The sequence below is a fragment of the Camellia sinensis genome, chromosome 11 (assembly GCF_055761805.1).
Source record: "Camellia sinensis isolate YWXY chromosome 11, ASM5576180v1, whole genome shotgun sequence".
NCBI classification, from domain to species: domain Eukaryota; kingdom Viridiplantae; phylum Streptophyta; class Magnoliopsida; order Ericales; family Theaceae; genus Camellia; species Camellia sinensis.
This window is the reverse complement of record NC_138971.1, coordinates 34,017,263-34,038,769: the sequence shown is the minus strand read 5'-3', so window position 1 is coordinate 34,038,769 and position 21,507 is coordinate 34,017,263. Positions and strand designations below refer to the sequence as shown.

Below are 21,507 nucleotides of genomic sequence, written 5' to 3'. Positions count from 1 at the left end.
TCCATTTCATAACCTCATTTCTTTCGATTAATTAACCCAATTAATCAAACAATGTAATTAGGGCATTTTTCCATAATTAACATTTACAACCCTTAGGGTCCCATTTTCATCAATAATTCAACATTTATTCCATTTCTCCATACCAAACATGCATCTAGGTTTATTATAAATAAAACTCCAACTTTTGTAAAATTGCACAAAAGCCCCAAACTTTCACAAAATTACCAAACTAACCCCAACATCTCAAAATACTAAAATTTAAAGACAAAGCTCATAGTAAGGAGTAGGTTATCCCTACCTCAAATTCGGAGCCCCAATGGAGAAGATGACAAAACCCAACGTGCTCCAAAACCTGAGATTTTCAGATCAAAATGTAGCCCCCGACGATCAACGACTCTTTTGTAAAGGCCAAAGACAAGGAACTCACCCTAGCTAGATCGAAATCTAGAGAGAATGTAAGATTTTAGAGAGAGAGGCTCTCAAAATGGTTTTTAGAAAAAGTAGGAGAGAGAAAGAAAAGCAAAAAGTGATTTGAAATCACCCAGCGGATAACTCATATACGTATGACCCGCTCGAGCGGAGAACACGACGCTCGAGCGCCAAGAACAAAACTGTGGACACGCTCGAGCACAATAAGGCCCGCTCGAGCGCCAAGACACAAGAATAAAGTACATCCGCTCGAGCGCGAAAACCAGTCCGCTCGAGCGCAGATTCCCACCTCCCAGAACTTACACCCAGAAAAGCACTACTCGCTCGAGCGCCAAACGATCCGCTCGAGCGCCACCGCTCGAGCGTAAACAAACCCGCTCGAGCGTAAAAATCCCACCTGCAGAAGTTTTGCAGGAACACGAAAATACTGGAAGTGTGCTATATCCGCTCGAGCGGAAGAATACCCACTCGAGCGGAACGCCCAAAAACTGAACAACAAGGAATTTGAAACCAAGGCCTAACCAACCTGTAACAACCTTCCTCAAAACATCCTAAAACTCAATCAAAGGGAATTAAAGGACAACAACAAGGTAGGTACCACTACCACTCCACGGAACTGAATCCGGAATACAACAGAACAGCAAAGGAATAACCGGGATCGCCATAACCTCCCCCCCTTAAAGAATCTCGTCCCCGAAATTAAGCATAAGTTTCAAAAATAGGTTTTCCTCCATTTTTAACAATGTTACATTTTAACATTCAACAACTCGACCCATTACCGGTCATCCCATCTCTTATCAAGAGGCATTTTACAATATGTAAACAACATATGTACTTTCAACATGCATCAACATTACGCATTTTCTTTCCAGTTTCAACAATATATTCAACCGATATAATGTCACCTTCAACTTCCATATGAGGCAAGTTCCAAAACATACTTTCAACAAATCAAAACATTTTCAATGTTTCACAACTTAAGACATATATAAAAGCTCTTAAGTTTAACAATATACCAAAATGTAAATGCAAGATTACATATCAACAAACAAGTCCGGATATTTCTTGCGGACTTCCAACTCACGTTCCCAAGTGGCTTCCTCCACTCCGTGATGTTTCCACAAGACTTTCACCAAAGGAATGGTCTTGCCACGCAGGACCTGATCCCGCCTATCTAAGACCCGAACCGGTCTCTCCTCATACGAGGCATCCTCATCTACCTCCAAGTCGGTCCAATCTAACACGTGTGATGGATCCGGCTCATACTTCCGAAGCATACTCACATGAAACACGTCATGCACTCTGGACAACTGCGGTGGTAAAGCTAACCGGTAAGCAACCTCGCCAATCCTCTCAAGGATCTCAAAAGGCCCAACGAACCGAGGGGACAACTTCCCACTCTTCCCAAACCTCATCAAACCTCGTCTAGGTGATATCTTCAAGAAGACATGATCACCTACCCCTAACGTCATAGGCCTCCTCCTACGGTCGGCATAACTCTTTTAGCGACTCTGGGCTGTAACAAGCCTCCTACGGATAAGCTCAACTTTCTCCGTCGTCTCCCTAACCAACTCCGGACCCAACAAAGGTGCATCACCCACCTCGGCCCAACAAACTGGAGACCTACACGGTCGGCCATACAAGGCCTCAAACGGTGCCATACCGATACTAGACTGAAAACTGTTGTTGTAGGCAAACTCTACCAAGGGTAAGTGCCTCTCCCACGTCCCACTGAAGTCCAGGACACAACCCCGAAGCATATCCTCGAGGATCTGAATAGTACGCTCGGACTGCCCGTCAGTCTGCGGATGATAAGCCGTACTAAAGGTCAACTTAGTGCCCAAGGCACTCTGCAAACTCTGCCACAGCCTGGCAGTAAAACGAGGGTCTCTATCTGAGACGATCGTCACTGGGACCCCGTGCAACCTCACTATGTCCCGAACATACAAGTCGGCAAGATGATCTACCGAATCTCTCACGCGCATGGGGATGAAATGCGCTGACTTAGTCAACCGGTCTACAACCACCTGTAGACACCCCATTTTTGACCGACCTTAAGACTCAGACGTCACTGATTGAGCGCTTGGTGATGTTGCATAATGTGCTCGTTCAGAAGTTTCAGAGTCGTGGCCGTGAGCCCTGCCTCCGGACTTCCGAACCCTCTTTTGTACCTTGTCTCGGTTTGCGAACGAGGCTCGGTTTTCTCGATTTCTTTTCCTGAGGGAAGGGAGAGGTCCAATAGACCATCTCTCAATGTCCGTAGGCTACATTTCGTGGTCGTAGGCCATTTTGCCCATTTCGGAGCCCGGTTTCCGGTTTTTCGGGACCGTTGGCCGTGTGCCTCGGTTCGGGACCGCCTAATCATCTCCGTTTATTCTGGTTTTTGGCATACATCTTATTTTCTCCCTTTTGAGGGACACTGGGGGCTGAGAAACCCACTTCGATGTCGAATACCATTTTCGGTGTTTAAACGGGCAGTTTCCGGGGCCCCAAACTGCGTGTTTTGGCCCCCGAACATTCGTTTTGCAACGGTTTTCGTTCATTTTTGGCAGGTACCTCTGCTTTATCACTAGGAAGGTCACTGAAGGGTGGAAGGCCAGTAATTATTGCAGCAACCAGTTATACATCCTCCGACGCCCTCCGGCGCCCGTTTTTCACACTTCCGGGCTAATGTTGAACACCTTGGGCCCACATTCTTGAACTTTGAACCACATATTTATGATGTACACACATGGGAGGACCCTAAAAAATGGTGGCCGGCCAGTAATTCAATTTGACCCTTTTGACCCCCTCCTTCCAGGCTAATGTTGAACACCTTGGACCCACATTCTTGAACTTTGAACCACATATTTGTGATGTACACACATGGGAGGACCCTAAAAAATGGTGGCCGGCCAGTAATTCAATTTGACCCTTTTGACCCCCTCCTTCCAGGCTAATGTTGAACACCTTGGACCCACTTTCTTGAACTTTGAACCACATATTTGTGATGTACACACTTGGGAGGACCCTAAAAGTTGGTGGCCGGCCAGTAATTCCACCTGACCCTTTTGAACCCCTCTTTCCGAGCTAATGTTGAAAACCCTCGAGCCACTTTCTTGGACTTTTAACCACAGGGTTATGTTGTACACACATAGGAGGACACCATCAGTTGGTGGCCGGCCACTAAATCTTCTTGACCCTTTTGACCGGCTAGGGGGTGTGGCCGGCCGGCTAGGGGGTGTGGCCGGCCGGCCACCTGCAGCAAAGATACCTGGCCGGCCGAGATCCTTGAACTGTTCACTTTACAGCTGTAGGGCTTTATCCCCCAGAAAATATCTTTATCCAGGGGATATTTTGTGGGGGAAAGTTTGTCTCCTTTTCCCCCACCTTTACACCCCCTTTTTGGTGCTTATAACCAGCAAGCCATATCACATTTGAGAGGTTGGAAAATTGGTCTTCAAGCTTCAAGATCCATCTCTCCCTCCACCCTTCTCATTTTCCTAAAAAAAACCCTAAGTCCCTAATCACCATTTCTTCTACACCACCAATCTCTACCATCACCACTTCATTTCCAGCAACAAGGAGGGCTTCTCAAAGGCTAAAGGAGCTGCAAATTGGTCCAAGAAGCAACAAAAGCCTTAGTCTTCAAGGGTGAGTAACATTTCTCCTCTTTGACCCTTTTTCTTGATCCATTTGTAAGCCCTTTATGCTTTTTGTTTCAAGCTCCGGCCCTAACTGAAAGGGGCCTTCTTTTGAGCTCATTTTCACTTTTCATTAAGGGCTCAACCCTGTTTGAGCCCTCCATGATGCACTTGCTTCATTGATCCTCTTATATGTCATAATCTTGCATGCCATTTTTGGCCCATGAGTAATCTGTTTTTGAGCATGATGTAATCTGTGAATGTGCTTATTTTGGGCCCTTCTTCAACATTGTTGAAGGGCCCCTCACCATTTGATGCCTCCATGTGCCACTTGTAGTTATATCCCTTATTTGGCCCCATTTTTGCATAAATCGGCAGCCCCCTTTGCTTCTTTTTTTGGACCTTGGTCCGAACTGAAAGTGGCCTTATTTTGGCCTATACTTCATGTTTCATTAACATTTTTTTTCTGTTTGGTGATTATTTTGTATACTTCATGTTATAGCACCTTTTGAGCCTCAATCTTGTGCCTTTTTTTAGCATGTTTGTATATTGATTCGAGGCTTTCCATATACTGTAAAAATTCATATTTTTGGTCTCTCTTCAATGTTTTAGAAGGAAATTTTTCAGTTTGGATTTTTCTTATATCACTTGCTTCATTACCCCTCTCTTGGCCCCTATTCTTGCATGCCATTTTTGCCATACCTATGCTTGCTGTTTGGCCATGTTTATAACTGTGAAAATGCCTTTTTTGGGACTTTCTAGCTTCTGTATTTACATTGCATGTCCATATTGTGCGTGTTTGGCATAGCTATAGGCCATTCCGGGTGCCTAATATTGCATTTCGGGACCATTTCATGCTTCGGGAGTACTTTCGTCTCATTTCGGGGCTGCTTTCCCCCACTTTTCATTGCTGAAATCCCATTACCATGTTTGCACATCATTTCCCGTGCCATAGTTTGCATTTTCGCAACGCCTCGGTTTGCGTGCCCATGTGCACGCATTTCGAGGCACTTCATTTTTATCCGCTGGCATCCTATGTGAGTGTGGCTGAGGCTCTCTCATGTTGGTATAAGCCCATATCATGCTTTCATGTCATTGCATCACATTCTGTCATCGCCTCGGTTTGCGTGCCCGCGTGCACGCATTTCGAGGCACTTCATTTTTATCCGTCGGCATCCTATGTGAGTGTGGCTGAGGCTCACTCATGTTGGTATAAGCCCATATCACGTTTTTATGTCATTGCATCACATTCTGTCATCGCCTCGGTTTACGTGCCCGCGTACACGCATTTCGAGGCACTCCATTTTTATCCGCCGGCATCCTATGTGAGTGTGGCTGAGGCTCTCTCATGTTGGTATAAGCCCATATCACGTTTTTATGTCATTGCATCGCATTCTGCCATTGCCTCGGTTTGCGTGCCCGTGTGCACGCATTTCGAGGCACTTCATTTTCATCTACCGGCCTCTTATGAGAGTGTGGCTGAGGCTCTCTCATGTTAGTATAAGTCCATGTTGCATTCTATATACCATTTTCCATGCCATTATATTGCATATGCTATTGCCTCGGTTTGCGTGCCCGTGTGCATGCATTTCGAGGCATCTCATTTTCACAGCATAGTGTATACTAGGTTGTATCTTAGATCGCATTCATGCATTTCCTCGGTTTGCGTGCCCGTGTGTACGCATTTCGAGGCATCTCATTTTCACAGCATTGTGTATGTTAGGATCGTATCTTAGTTGCATTTCATGCATGTCATGCATATTGCATCGTGTTCGGAATAGGTGTTAGCCCGGACACGGGAAACGAGGTACATTTCGTACTCCGAGTGACGGAATGTATCTCAATTCCCCAGTCACCGACACTCCGGATTATCCATGATGGAGTTAGGTTTTAGCTGTATTTTCGTGTGCATTCATCCTATATTGAGTTGTGCATTTCGACTCCTCGGCCATCATGCCTCGGTATGCGTGATTGGTGGCACGAGGATCGAGACATGCATATATTTGTGCAAATACATTGCTATGCCCCTTTCCTGCTCTCTGTTGCAGCAAAACGAAGAATCAGCAACCTTTCGGGGCCTGGCACGCATTTCAAGAACAGGTGTAAACAGAGGCTAATTGGGGCATTCCGGTGGATTTCCGCGCAAGACAACCCGGACATGCATCATCTATCAGAAGCAAGGCAGTCCCTGGCTTGCATGCCAGTTTTATTCATTTTCTTAGTTAATTTGTTAATTAATTAGGATTTTGTAATATTTTGGACTGTAATATTCTTTCATTTGGGACTGTAACATTCGGACTGTATTATTTATTCGGACCCTCTGCGCGAGGGCACAACTGTAATAAGTGTGCGTGAGTGTGATGTATGTCTTCCAACCCCACGTCTTTCTCCCTTTTATTTATCTGCTTATGATGGTTAGATTAGGGCGTGTTTCAATTAGCATACAGTATGACAGCATGTTTGCATTCATTCATTAGTTTTGCATGCACCGGGCTCGGCGCATCATACTAACTGCATTGTACTTTCGATTCCAAATTGAATACATGATAGTTGTAGCATTTCACATGCCATCTTAGAATAGCCGAGCCTGCTATAGTTGCATTTTGCATGTGTTGCATTAGGCATCTCTGCATACTTAGGATCATGCATGATTTCTTATGTAAATTCTGTTTTGGCTTGGTGTACTCGGTGAGTTTTATGCTTTAGCATCCTTGCATGCGTGTGAGTGTTGCCATGAACAGCATGCTTACCATGAGGCTATGTGCTTATTTGATATAACTGCCTGAATGCCTGTGGGTGAAGGTTAGGTTACTTAAATTGGAATAAATCATCAAATGTTTCAAGCCTACCTGCGGGTAGCAAACCATCTTTCAAAAACAAACATGAAATGTTTCGTTCCAATTTAAGCGACACGGTCTATACTTGTATACTGTGCGCATCACATAGTAACCTAGGCTAATAACCGGATTAAGGACACACAAAGTTTTCAAAAATTGATATCATGGTTAGTAGAGGCTGGTCTATGACCGGGCGAGCGGGGGTGCTCACGAAGTGACCTTCCCCAATCGTACCTAAGTTCCCGAGCCGAGGCAACTTTGGTGATGACGGACACGTGGCCTTTTGGCACCGAGTCAGGGTTTCATAAATTTCCCAAAATAAAATATTTAGGTGGCGACTCTGTATCTGGCAAAGCAGTCCATGTTTGGCACTTCTTTCAAAAAAAAATCTGTTTTCTCAAAAACGATTTGCCGGATTTGGACTCTTTGGTTCAGACTTAGAACCGTGACTAACGAAAGTCGAGTCCGAGCTGTAGCGAGGCCCCCGCGGGCTTGTTACAGTTTCTGGCGACTCCGCTGGGGATTTAGAGAACTTGACTCGAGCTCATGATATCTGTTTTTGACTACACTTATGTGTTTCTTTGCATTGCATTTGCATTGGTGCGCCTAGGACACCGTGTTTGCCATCTGCTATTCCTGAACGGTTTGCTGGAGGCTTGTCTTGTCAAGGCATGACCATAAGGCTGACCGGTTGTGGGCTCTGCCAGTATGGGAACACAAACCCCGGTTTTACCGGGGCACCCTCTTTGACCATTCGACCTAGTGCATATTCGGATCCATAGTGACTATTCCAAACTAGGACAGGTTGCTTACCCGTTTATAGGTTGTTTGAAACCGCTGCGTGCGTAGTGAAACCCTAGTTCCTGACAAAATAGGACAGGGAAACCCTACCCCAACATAGGGGTGTTTTGGCTCTCACTTATCTGTTATGTGCTTTAGAGTGCGTCTCTATAGGAATGCATGTATCAGTATATGAGTTTGGGCATCAGGCCTGCGGGCATCAGTTCAGTATCGTTAGTATCAGGCCTGCGGGCATCAGTTCAGTATCAGGCCTGCGGGCATCAGTTCAGTATTGTCAGTATCAGGCCTGCGGGCATCAGTTCAGTACATGAGTTTGGGTATCAGGCCTGCGGGCATCAGCCAGTATTTGAGAATTAATTATCTGCGGATATCAGATTCTATTTTAGGGGACAGTGATACAGGGATAATAATCAGTGTTTGAGGACAGTGTGTATTCAGCTTATTGACTGTGTGTTGATTATGCCCGGCTGTGTGTCATGCATTTTATTTTAAGCTGTTATGCTGTCCGTTTATCTGTTTATTTATTTCCTTTTTCGTTTTATTTATCTTTTGCTAGGTCAGTTTTTAGCACAATTGCTTCCAACCCAACAGGCATTCCCCAAGCACTTTGGACACGAGGTCGTCGACTCCATCGATCTGAGGATCTAATCGACGGACAGCCAGTGCTCCATTCTCTACCCCCTGTTACCAGAAGAAAGCAGAAAAAGCGCAGTATATCTGAACAGAGATCACTAGAACAGTGGTTTCCCCCATCAGTGGACAGTCGGATTGAGATCCCCCTTGAGACAGATCTGCCAGTAGTTCAGACAAATCGAAACAGTATGACGGCACCAACAGGAGTTGAGGAAATGATGCGCCAAATGCAGGAAACCATGCGGGCCATGCAACAGGATGCCGTTCGCCGAGATGAACTCGCCAAGCAACAAGCTGAGATTATGACCCAGCAGGCTGAGTTGATTACCAGGCTGCAACAACAGAATACAGCGTCTGCTTCACACCCAATCCCTCCTCCAGCAGGGGTTCCATTACCTGAGCAGGCACCTACTGTTCAGAACGCCCCACCAAATGCCCAGAATACCCTGCCGAATGTCCAAAACTTACAAGAGGACACAAATCTTCCAACGGGGCCAGCTCCGCCCCCGCTTCCACCACAACTGTCCAAGGTCCATGCACCCAATCGCCCCGACTCTCCCTTCGAGTTCGAGGTTGATCATACAGCTCTGAAATTGAGCAAACTCGAGAAACTCTTCAAGAAATCCCAAGGGGTCAAGGCTATGCCGGATATCGAAGACGGATATACCGAGGAGGCCGTAACACTCCCCGATAGGTTCAAAATGCCACAAATCGACCGCTTTGACGGGACCGGCGACCCCATGGTCCACCTCCGACTGTTTGCAGATATCTTGCGGCCAATGGGCCTAACACGACCACAGAAGCTTTCATTATTCGGTCGAACCCTGTCGGGTGTGGCCGCCCACTGGTACGCAAAGTTACAAGATGAAGTGAAGAAGAATTGGGATGAAATGGCTGAGGCCTTTGTCGCACAATATTCATACAACACTCAGGTCGAGATTACAACTCGTGATCTCGAAACGACAAGGCAAGAACCCAAGGAAACTTTCTCGGACTTTGTGATCCGATGGAGGGCAAAGGCGTCAATGATGACTTTAAGGCCCACTGACAAAGATCAAATCCGGATGATTGTGCGCAATCTCCACCCGAAGTTGATGCAGAGAATGATTGTAGTCCCCTTCCTTACTTTCGCAGATTTACATGAAATGGGGGTGCAAATCGACGACGCAATGAAACAAGGTCTGTTTGACCACGACAGAGAACAACCGGGGAGGACTTTCAACCGTAACAACAATGCGGGCCCGAGTGGCGCTGTAAATACGAGAGCCTCAGAAGTTAGTATTGTCACCACCACTCCCCCTCCCCCTCCAAGGCCCATGGCTGCCACACCCTTCTCCGGCGCGTCCGGAAGCAACACACAAACCAACAGATTCCAACCGCGAGCCCAAAGAACCTTTACCCCACTATATATGCCCCTGACCAAAGTTCTGGGAATATTGATCAGAAAAAATCATTTGAAACCCCTGGAGCCAAAGCCATTACCGAATCCACTCCCCCCCTCTTATGACCCAGCAAAGTACTGCGCGTATCACCAACAACACGGTCACGATACCGACCGTTGTTATAGATTGCATCATGAGATCCAAGATCTTATTGACAAACAGGTGATCGCGCCTCCTGATAAACCCAATGTCACAACCAACCCTCTCCCACCACATAACCAAGCTCCTCCTCCCAATAGAATCAATTTTATCCAGACTGGGGTCGCATCTTACGATCCTAGCATCTATATTACGCCCACCCACCTACCCAAGCCGGAGGTGCTCCTCCCCGACTGCACAGATTTCTTGTGCATGGTAGACATCTCCAAAACCCAACCAGAACCGATGGTGGTGACCGTCGAAGACGGGGCAAGGCAGATTTTGGGGGAGAATGAGATTGTTGAATCTGGGACTGGACAGAGTTTTGCTGGGGGAGCCTATGATCCAAGCGAGTACATCCTATCAACGAGCCGAATTGGGCTAGGTATAGAATTGCCAGAGACAAGAGAGCTATGCATGATCCGGGGGGATGGATCTGGGCTATGGGCAGATGATCTGACAGCCGTAGAGGAGGACTTTGCCAACCTGCAATTTCTCGATGACCAGGAACTGGGGGATGCGTCAATCAATTGGTACGATTATGAGGGATCAGCGGAGGCCACTGGATGGCTCAAAGATCAACCAGATGCAGTGGGGGAAGCCCAACCAGAACAGAGCCCGGCAGGGGCAGAAGTATCAGTTGTGGCCGGAATGGCCGAAAGTCAAGTTGTATCGCCGGAGAGCGCCGGTGCTAAGAATTCCGCTCGAGACATGGGCATTATGGATACGGGAATTGTTGAACAAACAGCTGTACTGATGTAGCTAGAACGAGAAAAGTTTGAGGAGGCTGAGAGAATTAGGAAAGCTAAAGGCCCTGAGGGGACTGAAAGTGCTGCGTGCACGAAGATAGAGAATGCTGTGAGCATGTGGACAAGGAGTACTGTGAGTGCAACTAAACCGGAGCCAGACAGGTGTCTGTTGGCTGCTGATAGAATGTGGTGGGAAGACGATGACTTATGTCTTGCCCACACGGATGAAGACTGGGGAAATAATCAACCGGATGACACTTGGTACCTCGATGAGGTTGACCATATGACGAGAAGTGGACGGTACTTCAAACCCCCACACCTGGACCAACCCGAGGCATCCGGGAAGGATAGAGAAGCGGAGAAACAGAAGGAGAAGCAGATTGATGAGGAAGCTGTGCTGAAACAGTTAAAAAAGATACAGGCAGACATCTCCATCTGGGGACTGCTAATGGCATCACGAGTACATAGGGAAGCTGTCCTGTCTGCTATGGACAAGTCCAAACTCTCCATAGACACCACGCCTGAACAGCTGGTTGGGCTGGTTTTTCCGGGAGGAGGTTCCCCGGCATTAACCTTTTCGGACAAGGAGCTACCGCCTGAGGGCACAAGCCATAACAAACCTCTCTATATTTCTGTGGAATGTAGAGATAAGTGGATACCGGTGGTACTTGTTAATACCGGGTCTGCTATTAATGTCTGCCCGACCAGAACGGCATATGCAATCGGGTTGAAGCCCGTGGATTTCGTCCCAACTACCCAAGTGATCAGAGCATACGACAATACCAGCAGAGAAGTGATGGGGACTGTTAAAATTCAAACCAAGGTTGGTCCAGGACAACACAACATTGAATTTCATATCTTGGACGTTCCCGCAACCTTTAACCTACTTTTGGGGCCACCGTGGTTGCACCAGGTCAAAGCAGTCTCTTCCACTCTACATCAGATGCTAAAGTACCCTCACGGGAAAGGGGTAACGATAGTTTTTGGTAATTCATCAATCCATCCGCCGCCGGAAGTGTCCACACCTGTCTTGGAGATCGAGCACGGCACGGAGGATGTGTTTCTATCGGGGTTCACTTTGGCCGAGGCTCAAGTGGTGCAGAATGTCATGGCTGTGAATGAGGATATGTACGTTAGTGCTCAATCTATTTACCTCATGAACAAGCTAAAACATACCCCTGGGATGGGATTAGGGAGAAGCGGCCGGAAGGGCGTCTCAGTGTTGGCCGAAGTGCCACACAACCCTCACGCCTTTGGACTGTGTTATCTGCCCACCAAAGAGGACTGGGTGAGAAAAGGGAAAGAAATGGCTGGAAGAGCCAGGGCAAAGAAAGCCGGGAAGCCATTTGAGTTAATGCATAGGCCCATCTGGGGTACCCTAAACGGACGCTTCGTCCGGGAGGGGGAAGATTTTCCATTCTGCGGCTTCCCGGAGCCATGGCTAAACGCGGAGGGGAAGCGCGTGCCTGGTTTTGAAATCTTCTTTGACATACAATTATCTGGGGATGACGTTGCCGAAGCACAGACAGACCCACCAACTGAGGATGAGCAGTGTGAAGTAGTGGATCCTGAGAGCACAGAGCTTGAAATGGGGGTAGCACTGGCGAGTCTACTATCAGATCCTCCGATCGGCCAAGAGTGCTTGGGGGATAACTCTTCGGTTTCTATGATTGGAGATGAAGTAGCTGCAGGCTTTCCAGCGCCGATCTTGGATGCATCTATCGCACCTTCTCTCATCTGGCAATATGAAGAAGGCTTTTTATCTAGCAGTTCCGGGTCAGGTAGTGAGCCGGAATCTGATTCTACCGAATCTTGTGCGTCGGAATCAGATTCCAGCTCGACTGAGTCTGAGTCCGGTATTCCTGGGGGTGATAACCCGGATGCCACAGTCCTGTCTAGGTCGTCATTTTCATTTTCTTTTGAGTCTGTTGTAACAGAGGAATCTGACGGCTTGGAAATATTTAATGAGAATGATATGGATGTGGTTTCCGAGTATTTTTCTGTGCCTTTGATTTATTGCTTAAATCAGGATTTTCAAAATTTTGATGAAAACAACGAGGGAGAAATCCCCCCAGTTTTGCAACGATTAATTGATCAAGAGCAGGAAAGATTTGTTAAACCTTTAATGGATGAAATCACTACTGTGAATGTTGGTACTGAGAAGGACCCGCGGCTGGTCCAGATCGGGTCCACGTTGTCTTCAGAGGAGCGCGAGCGCTTAGTCGCTTTATTAAAAGATTTCAAAAATGTTTTCGCGTGGTCCTACGAAGACATGCCTGGAATCGATCCTGAGATTGTACAGCACCAGATCCCTCTTGATCCTGAGGCCCGCCCTGTCAAACAGAAACTCAGAAGGATTCGCCCGGACTGGGATCTCAAAATTAAGGAAGAGGTCACCTAGCAAATTGACGCAAGGTTCCTGCTGGTATCTGAATACCCAACTTGGTTGGCCAACATTGTTCCGGTGCCAAAGAAGGATGGCAGAATTCGGGTCTGTGTAGACTTCAGAGATTTGAACAGGTCCAGTCCGAAGGACGACTTTCCCTTGCCACACATTGATGAATTGGTGGATTTCACGGCAGGACACGCCTTGCTTTCATTTATGGATGGTTTCTCAGGCTATAATCAGATAGTGATGGCACCCGAAGACCGGGAGAAGACTGCGTTCACTACCCCGTGGGGTACATATTGTTATAGAGTGATGCCATTCGGGTTGAAAAATGCTGGAGCTACGTATCAACGGGCAGCAACTACAATATTGCATGATATGATCCATAAAGAGGTCGAGGTGTATGTGGACGACATGATTGTCAAGTCCAAAGATAGAGAGGGCCACTACACCGCCTTACAAAAATTCTTTCAAAGGATCAAAGAGTTTCGGCTGCGACTGAATCCCCAGAAATGCACGTTTGGTGTTACAGCAGGGAAGATGCTAGGGTTTCTGATTACACAAAGGGGCATCGAGGTCGACCCTTCCAAAATCAAGGCCATCTTAGAAATGCCACCACCAAGGACTGAAAAGGAGGTGCGAGGCTTTCTGGGTAAAGTGCAATTCATAAGACGGTTTATTTCTAAATTAACCTTGACTTGTGAACCACTTTTTGGTCTCCTGAAGAAAGGAAAGAAATTCCAATGGGACGGCCGATGTCAAGCAGCTTTTGAACAGATCAAAGAGTATCTACAGAACCCACCCGTGTTGTCACCACCAGAGCCGGGGAGACCGTTGATATTATACCTTTCGGTAACTGAGACTACCATGGGCTGCATGCTCGCGCAGGAGTCAGAAGACAAAGTGGAAAGGGCCATCTACTATCTGAGCAAAAAGATGCTGGATTACGAGACCCGCTATACACCGCTGGAGAAGGCTTGTTTGGCCTTGGTATGGGCAACCAGGAAGCTGCGGCACTACCTGTTAGCTCACTCTGTAATGTTGGTTTCGCGTTTGGATCCCATTAAATATCTCTTCGAGAAACCAGCACTTACGGGTAGGCTAGCTCGTTGGCTGCTGTTGCTCTCCGAATTTGATTTGAAGTATGTAACGCGCAAGTCAGTAAAAGGGAGAGCGGTAGCGGAGTTCCTTGCCGACCACCCGGTTGAAGGGGATGAAGCGGTTGAGTATCTATTCCCAGATGAAGCCATTCTGCACGTCGAAGATGAAACTTAGACGATGTACTTTGACGGAGCGTCAAACCAGTATGGGTATGGGATAGGGGTGTTGCTGATAGCACCTGACGATTCCCGTATCCCTTTAGCATTCAAGCTCCAGTTCAAAGTCTCGAACAATGAAGCAGAGTATGAGGCATGTATTGCTGGCCTGGAAGCAGCCCTAGAACTAGGGGCAAGACGGTTGGACGTCATTGGGGACTCAAACCTTGTTGTGTCTCAAGCAAAAGGAGATTGGAAAGTCAAGGAGGAAAGGATGATAATCTACTACCAAACCTTGGATCTGTTAATTCCTCGGTTTGAGAAGCTAAATTTCACCCATCTCGTAAGAGAGAACAACAGGTTTGCAGATTCATTAGCAACTCTATCTTCCATGATAGACATCCCGTCCGGAGTCCGGATGCGTCCAGTCATTATTGATCAAAAGTTTGCGCCAGCATACGAGTCAATTTCCACCATAGATGAGGTTCAAGACGGTAAACCCTGGTATTATGACATCTGGAACTTCTTGGAAAAGGAGACATATCCACTAGGGGCAAATGCCAAGGATAAGAGGGCCATCAGAAGAATGGCTGCTCAGTTTATCATCTGCGGGGGTAAGCTGTACAAAAGGGGTCATCTGGGAATGCATAAGCTCTGTGTAGAAGCTGAAGAGTCGAAGCGCCTGATGGAGGCCATCCATGGGGGGGAGTGCGGTGCACACATGAATGGAGTAATGCTGGCCAGAAAGATCCTCAGACAGGGCTACTACTGGTCAACCATGGAGGAGGATTTTATTAGTTTTGTTCGGCGATGCCACAAGTGTCAAATTCATGCAAACCGCATGAACATCCCGCCGTCAAAACTGTACAACATGACTTCGCCATGGCCTTTTTCAGTCTGGGGAATTGATGTGATCGGAGTTGTTACCCCGAAAGGGTCAAACGGGCATGAGTTTATCCTGGTAGCAATAGATTATTTCACAAAGTGGGTCGAGGCCCAATCATACGCGGTGTTGAAGGCGTCGCACGTCGCAAAGTTCATCAGAAACAACATCATCTGTCGCTACGGGGTGCCAAACGAGATAATTTCAGATAACGATTCCCACTTCAAGAAAGAAGTGATAGACTTGTTGGAGAAATACAATGTGGCTTTCCATAAGTCATCTACATACAGGCCGCAAACCAACGGAGCGGTTGAGGCCGCCAACAAGAATATCAAACATATACTGCAGAAGATGGTGGGAACCTATCGGGATTGGCCAGACAAGCTGCCATTTGCTTTGTGGGGCTACAGGACTTCAATCAGAACTTCTACTGGAGCAACTCCATATTCATTGGTCTACGGAATGGAGGCTGTTCTACCCATTGAGATTGAGGTTCCATCGTTACGAGTATTGGCTGAATGCCAGATAGCCGAAGCAGATTGGCAGCAAAGCAGATTTGAAGAACTCATGCTCTTTGATGAAAGAAGACTGAAAGCACTGTACCACATCCAAGGCTATCAACGCAGAATTGCCTGGGCTTTCAACAAGAAGTTTAAGTCCAGGAATCTGAAAGAAGGAGATTTGGTGCTCAAAGACAACCGAGCTCCCATCCACGACCCAAGGGGCAAGTTCAAACCCAATTGGACTGGTCCTTACATCATCAAAGCTATCTGGTCAGGTGGAGCTGTGGTTCTGATGGATCTAGATGGCTTGGAGTTCTCACAACCGATCAATATGGACAAGTTGAAGAAATATTACCCTTGAGAGGCTCGCTAGGCCGAAAACCCGAAAGGGCGACCTAGGCAAAAGTCAGAGCACAAAAAAATTAGAAAATATAAAAACTGAGCTCGCAAGGTTGAAAACCCGCAAAGGGCGGCCTTGGCAAAATTTAGAGCGCAAAAGGAGAGTGAAAATACTCGAGTGAACCTCGGCCTGAACTACGTAAGGCTTGATTCCCATCTTTGGGATATGTAGGCAACTTCACCTTGAAGTTCAGCCATAAACTTTTCCCCGATCAACTCTGTCCATTTTGATCATCTCAGTCATCTTTATCCATCAGCATTTATCGCGATCTCTGGTACAGTGCTGTTCAAACTAGGGGCAACTTTCCGTTGCCGCGACGGTGCAAAGTTACTCAGACAAGGGGCAACTTTCCAGTTCTGATCCACATCGAAAATAGTTTTGAAAAGTTTTAATAAAAGTCGACTTTGTTCAAATTAATCTTTTTACGACTAAGACCATTTCTGGACCAAAAGCGGAAAATTTTCAGTACCATAACTTTCAATTTCATTGATTTCAAAACTGAGTTCTCCTGCTCTTGCATTACAATCGAGGTTGCTTTTTTTAGTACATTCATAAAGAAAACTTGAAAATGCTAAATAAGCAATAAATTTGGGGCATAGTTGAATCAAGTATCTCTGCGTCCCCTCCCGGAGCTGGACGAAGCATCTGATGCCAATCTAGGCCCAACCTGTGCCTCCTCATTGAGCCAATCCAAGCACTCGTCGGACAAAGTGCAACTGAAAGTAGAAGCAGGGGCCAGGAGCTCTCTAGTCCTCCATGTTGTGGCATATCGGGCAAGCTGTGTATCCCGGACCGGGAAAGCGGCTGGGTACTCAATCCCCTCCGGTGGGCAGGTCTGATCATGACCAAACTGACGCAGGAACCGGAACGGAAAATAGAATACGCAGTGGGTTAGACCAATCAATTGGATCCCAATCAGCCGGGACATACTATAGCTCATTGCCGGGAGGTTGAGCCAAGGACAACGCCAAGCAATGCCGTCTGCGGACAAATTGTACATCCAATCGAACCACCACCTTTCGTCAAGAGCATTGACTAGGCACTGCCGAAAGAAGTAGCCTCGAGCTGAATAGGCCGGGCAAGAGTCCACAACCTGCAACTTATCCATTAACCATACCTAGAGGAGGGATGGAAAATGAGAGAATAAAGAACAGAGAGATGTACGATGAGAGAAAAGTAAGACAAGGGTTTTGTGAGAAAAACCGAGCCTGAGGGTCGAGTGATGTGAGCAAATATATATGTAAGGTTGGGTGGGAAACATTACCTGCAGCAGCAGTGGACTCCCAGCAAACCTAGTCGCCTCCCGGCGATAGACAGAATCTAAACCCATCAGTGTCTCGGCCAAGGTCATGGCAATACAGCTCTTTCCCTCTCTCAAGCCTTGGGCGACTTCAATCAGGCGAATGCTAGCCCCGCCGAAGCCCGAAGAAAGCAGAAAGTGAGACAACAAACACAAGCAGAGGGCGTGTTGCCGGAAACCCTGCCAATAATGGTTGCTGCGGTCACCGGCGTCGGAAAAACGATGGATCAAGCCGAGGATGTCCAGTTCCCCACTGCAGATTAGAGATCGAGCATCACGCGCCGTGAGCCCACACATCCGCCCTAAAGCCTGAGCATGGCCAAAACGGAGCTGGGGCAAGATCACTTCAGAGCATTCAGACTCCATCAAAACTTGAAAATCTTCGAAAGTGGGGCATACCTCTTGGCCGCCGAAGCTAAAAACGTGCGTCACTGGGTTCCAGAACCTTGTCGCGGCATGGAAAAAAGGGAGATGTAGCGGAGTACGGCTCAACGTGAATAGTGCATTCAAGCCGAAACCCCGGAAGTTCAGCTTTTCCGAGCCATCTAGAGAGGAGATCCAAGATGTGACATTTTCTGCGAGAAACGCCTCCATCTTTGTCTAAAACTAAGATGAAATGAATGTTCCCGAAGTTGAGGCTTTTATAGAGGGAAAAACACTATTCACGGGGACACGTGTCAAAAACCAGGAGGCTGCAGGAATAGCTGGCCGGCCGGCCACCTTTTTTGGCTGGCCAGCCATTTACTTTTTACAAAAATGGCCGGCCAGCTGTCTCTCTCCACAAAATTGGCCGGCCGGCCCCCAAAGGTGGCCGGCAATGCTGCAGTGTATCCCCTTGGCCCTGTTTTACCCTTCGAGGGAAAGTTTCAAGCATTTCCATGCAATGGAGAGTCAAAGGCCTTCATCTCCCTCCGTTTCGGATGCGTTCCGGTACCCAGATCGTCCGAAGTACAATCTGTTATTGCTGAGTTTTGATTATCGAGTTGTAGTTTTGATTATCGAGCTGTTGTTTTGCTTATCGAGTTGTTTGTCGAGCGGACGTGTTTCGTGTTTTTGAGTCATTGCGCTCTGTTTAAACAAACTTTGTTTAAGTCTTGTTTATTTGCGTTGTCAGCATTGTTGCATTTTGCTTATCGAGTTGTAAACTTCCTAAGGTTCTGTTATATCTTAGTAAGTTGAGTTGCTTAGTTTGTTGCGTCGGTTCACTACCTGACTTGGTGATTACACAATGCGCATTCCCATTCAATTTCATTTTTGTGCAAAATAAAATGATGCGATATGCTAAAGTTTAAAATACAAACACCTTTTCAAAAGCTATTTCATTCCATCATGCTTTACAACAAACAAAGGTACAAGTTTTACAAAAAATAAAACTGCCTAACAATGTGCAAAGTGCTACAAACTACTAGCAAAAAGAAAAATAAAGCAGGAAACAGCAGCATCAATGTCCTCGGGAGCGGGAATGAGAAGCACTCCTCATCCTCTTTTGCGGGACAACCTCTGCGCCATCATCATCATCTGGGTCGGAGCTATCATCCTCAGGATCCCCCTCAGCCTCACCTCTGTTCCCCGAACCAAAACCGAAGCCCCCCTCCTCAGCAGATGTCTCTGACTGACGGTCGGTAGCCTCCTCCTCCTCCTCAGCATCCTCCTCCTCCTCATCAGGCTCCACCTCTACAACGTGAGCCCTGCGTCTGCGGATAGACCCTCCTCGAGCTCCTCGAAAAGGCCTAGATGGCCCGGCTCCTCGGGAAGGCCGGGATGGCCCCGCCCCCTGAAAAGGCCCGGGTGACCCAACTCCTTGAAAAGGCCCAGATGGCCCAGCTCCCCAAGGAGGCCCAGGTGGCCTGGCCTGCGGCTGACCGGACCATGAAGGCATCTGAAAACAAAGAGTTCAATTCAGATACATCAGTCCAAATATATACATCAGATGCAGATACAAGCAAAGGCTACGTGAAGTGGGTGCATGTAAATACAGTGTACAAGTGGTGTGTGTGTCAGATGTGCTCTACACAAGTAGTCTATCGATGTAGTAGAAATCAGCATGTCATCAAAAGTATGATAAATGCCAGAAAAAATTGAAGGGTACCTGAATGCCCGCAACAGACAACTGTGCCTCCCTACGCAGGACCATGCCCTCGAGTGTGGCCACCAGTCCAACCACCTCCTCCATGTACCCTCGCGGTGGCTGCAAATATGAGCTCATAATCATCAGTGAACAAAAGAATGTCTAAACATCTGAATGATGAATGAAAAAAAAACAGTGGAGCATACCAGCGGTGAGTCAGGATCAATGGCGTATCGATCACAGGGCATCGGAGGCTCTAGCGGGATCGGAGTCGGGGAAATAGCCCCATACTGCCACGCCATCAACTCAGTGGGCATATCTGGCCATCCAGGATGAGGATAAGTCAACGAAATCGGAGGAACCGGTCTACTCCCACCTCTAGATGTACCAGCCCTGCTAGTAGAAGGGGCGTCTGCAGCCCGAGCCCGAGCCTGGCCCGAGGATGACATACCGGCAGGCCTCATCATCAGGATACGAGCTCCCGTCAATGGAGGCATCAAATATATGTGACGGTAAGTGGCGTAGTCCCCCTCCTCAATATATAGTAAAGCATCACTACCCAGCATGGCGCCGACTACCTCCGAGTAAGAGAGCCTGTCAGCAGTCCGCATACTGACTGGGGGTACTGCGGGAGGATCCTCAGAAAGATACCCCCATACCTGACGCAGAAAGCGTTCCCCCAAAAACCATGCCCTGCCAACCGGCCCTTCAAGCAAGACCCTATACTGGGAGATGTCTGACCCTCCGGTATACTGAAGTCGGAGACCATCACCCAGGGACACCCAGGGCTGCCATGTGATCTGCGGATGATAAATGCATAAACCAATCAGAAATCGAGAATATACAGAGCAAATCAAAGATGAAAATGAAAGGAACTGAAAGTTCCGAGGTACCTCTGAATGTCGCACAGTGTCAAAGTACTGTCGCAGGTAAAGGAGGGTCTCTCGAGGTCTCGGCCGGTGCGGACCCTCGAACACCAGTGAATATGGGGTCATGGGGAGCCCTGCCACCTCCAACTCTGGGGCTAATGCTGGGAAGTATACATAGACCCATAGCTGAGAAAAGCAGTGCAGAATGTAAGTACGAAATGCTGAGAGCAAAATACAGACTGTAAAAATGCGCTGTGTGTGCAATGTACAAGTAATGAAAAGCAGAAATGTAAATCAAGGGGACAGAAAAGTACCTCCCAGGCTCTCCAGTAGCCGCCAAGTAAATCGCCCCGCCCGCGGGAGGTCGCGCTCATATAAAAGTAAAGGGTAGCCAGGCCGGCGCCACCCCAGTCATATCGATGGACCTGTGATAGGTCAACCAGAGCACTCAACAGGTATAGCCCGACGGTGTTCCCTCTATCGGCGAACAGGGTAGTCCCGAAGAGGAACATAAGGAAACCACGGGCGTATTGCTCCGTATCCTCAGGAGTCTCGGGCACCATCTCCGCCCGCCGAAAGTGGGAAGAGAACCAAGTGTATCGGACTCTCCCAGAAACCCTGTCAACAGGCGGGCGAGCCCCCAATAAATATGTCCAGGCGGCCTCCCACTCGCCCATGTCCTCATCATAGGGGATGGGCCAACCTCCTATGTCCAGGCCGGTCAGTACGGCGAAGTCTAGAGGCGTCATGGTCATATCTCCAGTGGCAGAGAAGTGAAAGGAGTTGGTGGTGTCCCACCATCTCTCTACCAGTGCCGCCATCAGTGTCCTCCTGACAGGACAACGTGACAACCCGACGCAGAAGGGCCCGAACCCTGCCAAGTCTATTAAGTCTCGGACACCCTCCGGGAGCTCAGCGTACCAGTCCCGCGTGGCGGTGGAACCATATCCCCGTACACTGCGAGAACCAACCTGCATTCAGAATGAATACATGTGTCAATAATGAAATGAATGGGCTGTGTGCCGATGAGATGAAATGGGCTGTGTGCCGATGAAATGAAATGGGCTGTGTGCCGATGAAATGAAATGGGTTGTGTACCGATGAACTAAAATAAGCTACGTGCAAATTTTAATTGTGGACTGCGTGTTCACTATTTAATCTGGGCTGCGTGTTCAGAAAATTTAAAG

The 21,507-nt window shown here is 47.7% G+C and overlaps 1 protein-coding gene across 1 annotated transcript; it reads right to left on the bottom strand.

The window, feature by feature from the left end:
- Positions 1–1,001: 1,001 nt before the first annotated feature.
- On the bottom strand, positions 1,002–20,179 carry LOC145802242 (uncharacterized). Its single transcript, XM_082894925.1, has 4 exons — positions 19,658–20,179; positions 19,473–19,571; positions 18,944–19,262; positions 1,002–1,045 (listed from the first exon to the last, which is right to left on the bottom strand). Exons 1-4 carry the CDS (start codon positions 20,060–20,062, stop codon positions 1,002–1,004), a joined length of 867 nt encoding a protein of 288 aa, XP_082751051.1. The 5' UTR covers positions 20,063–20,179.
- Positions 20,180–21,507: the final 1,328 nt, after the last annotated feature.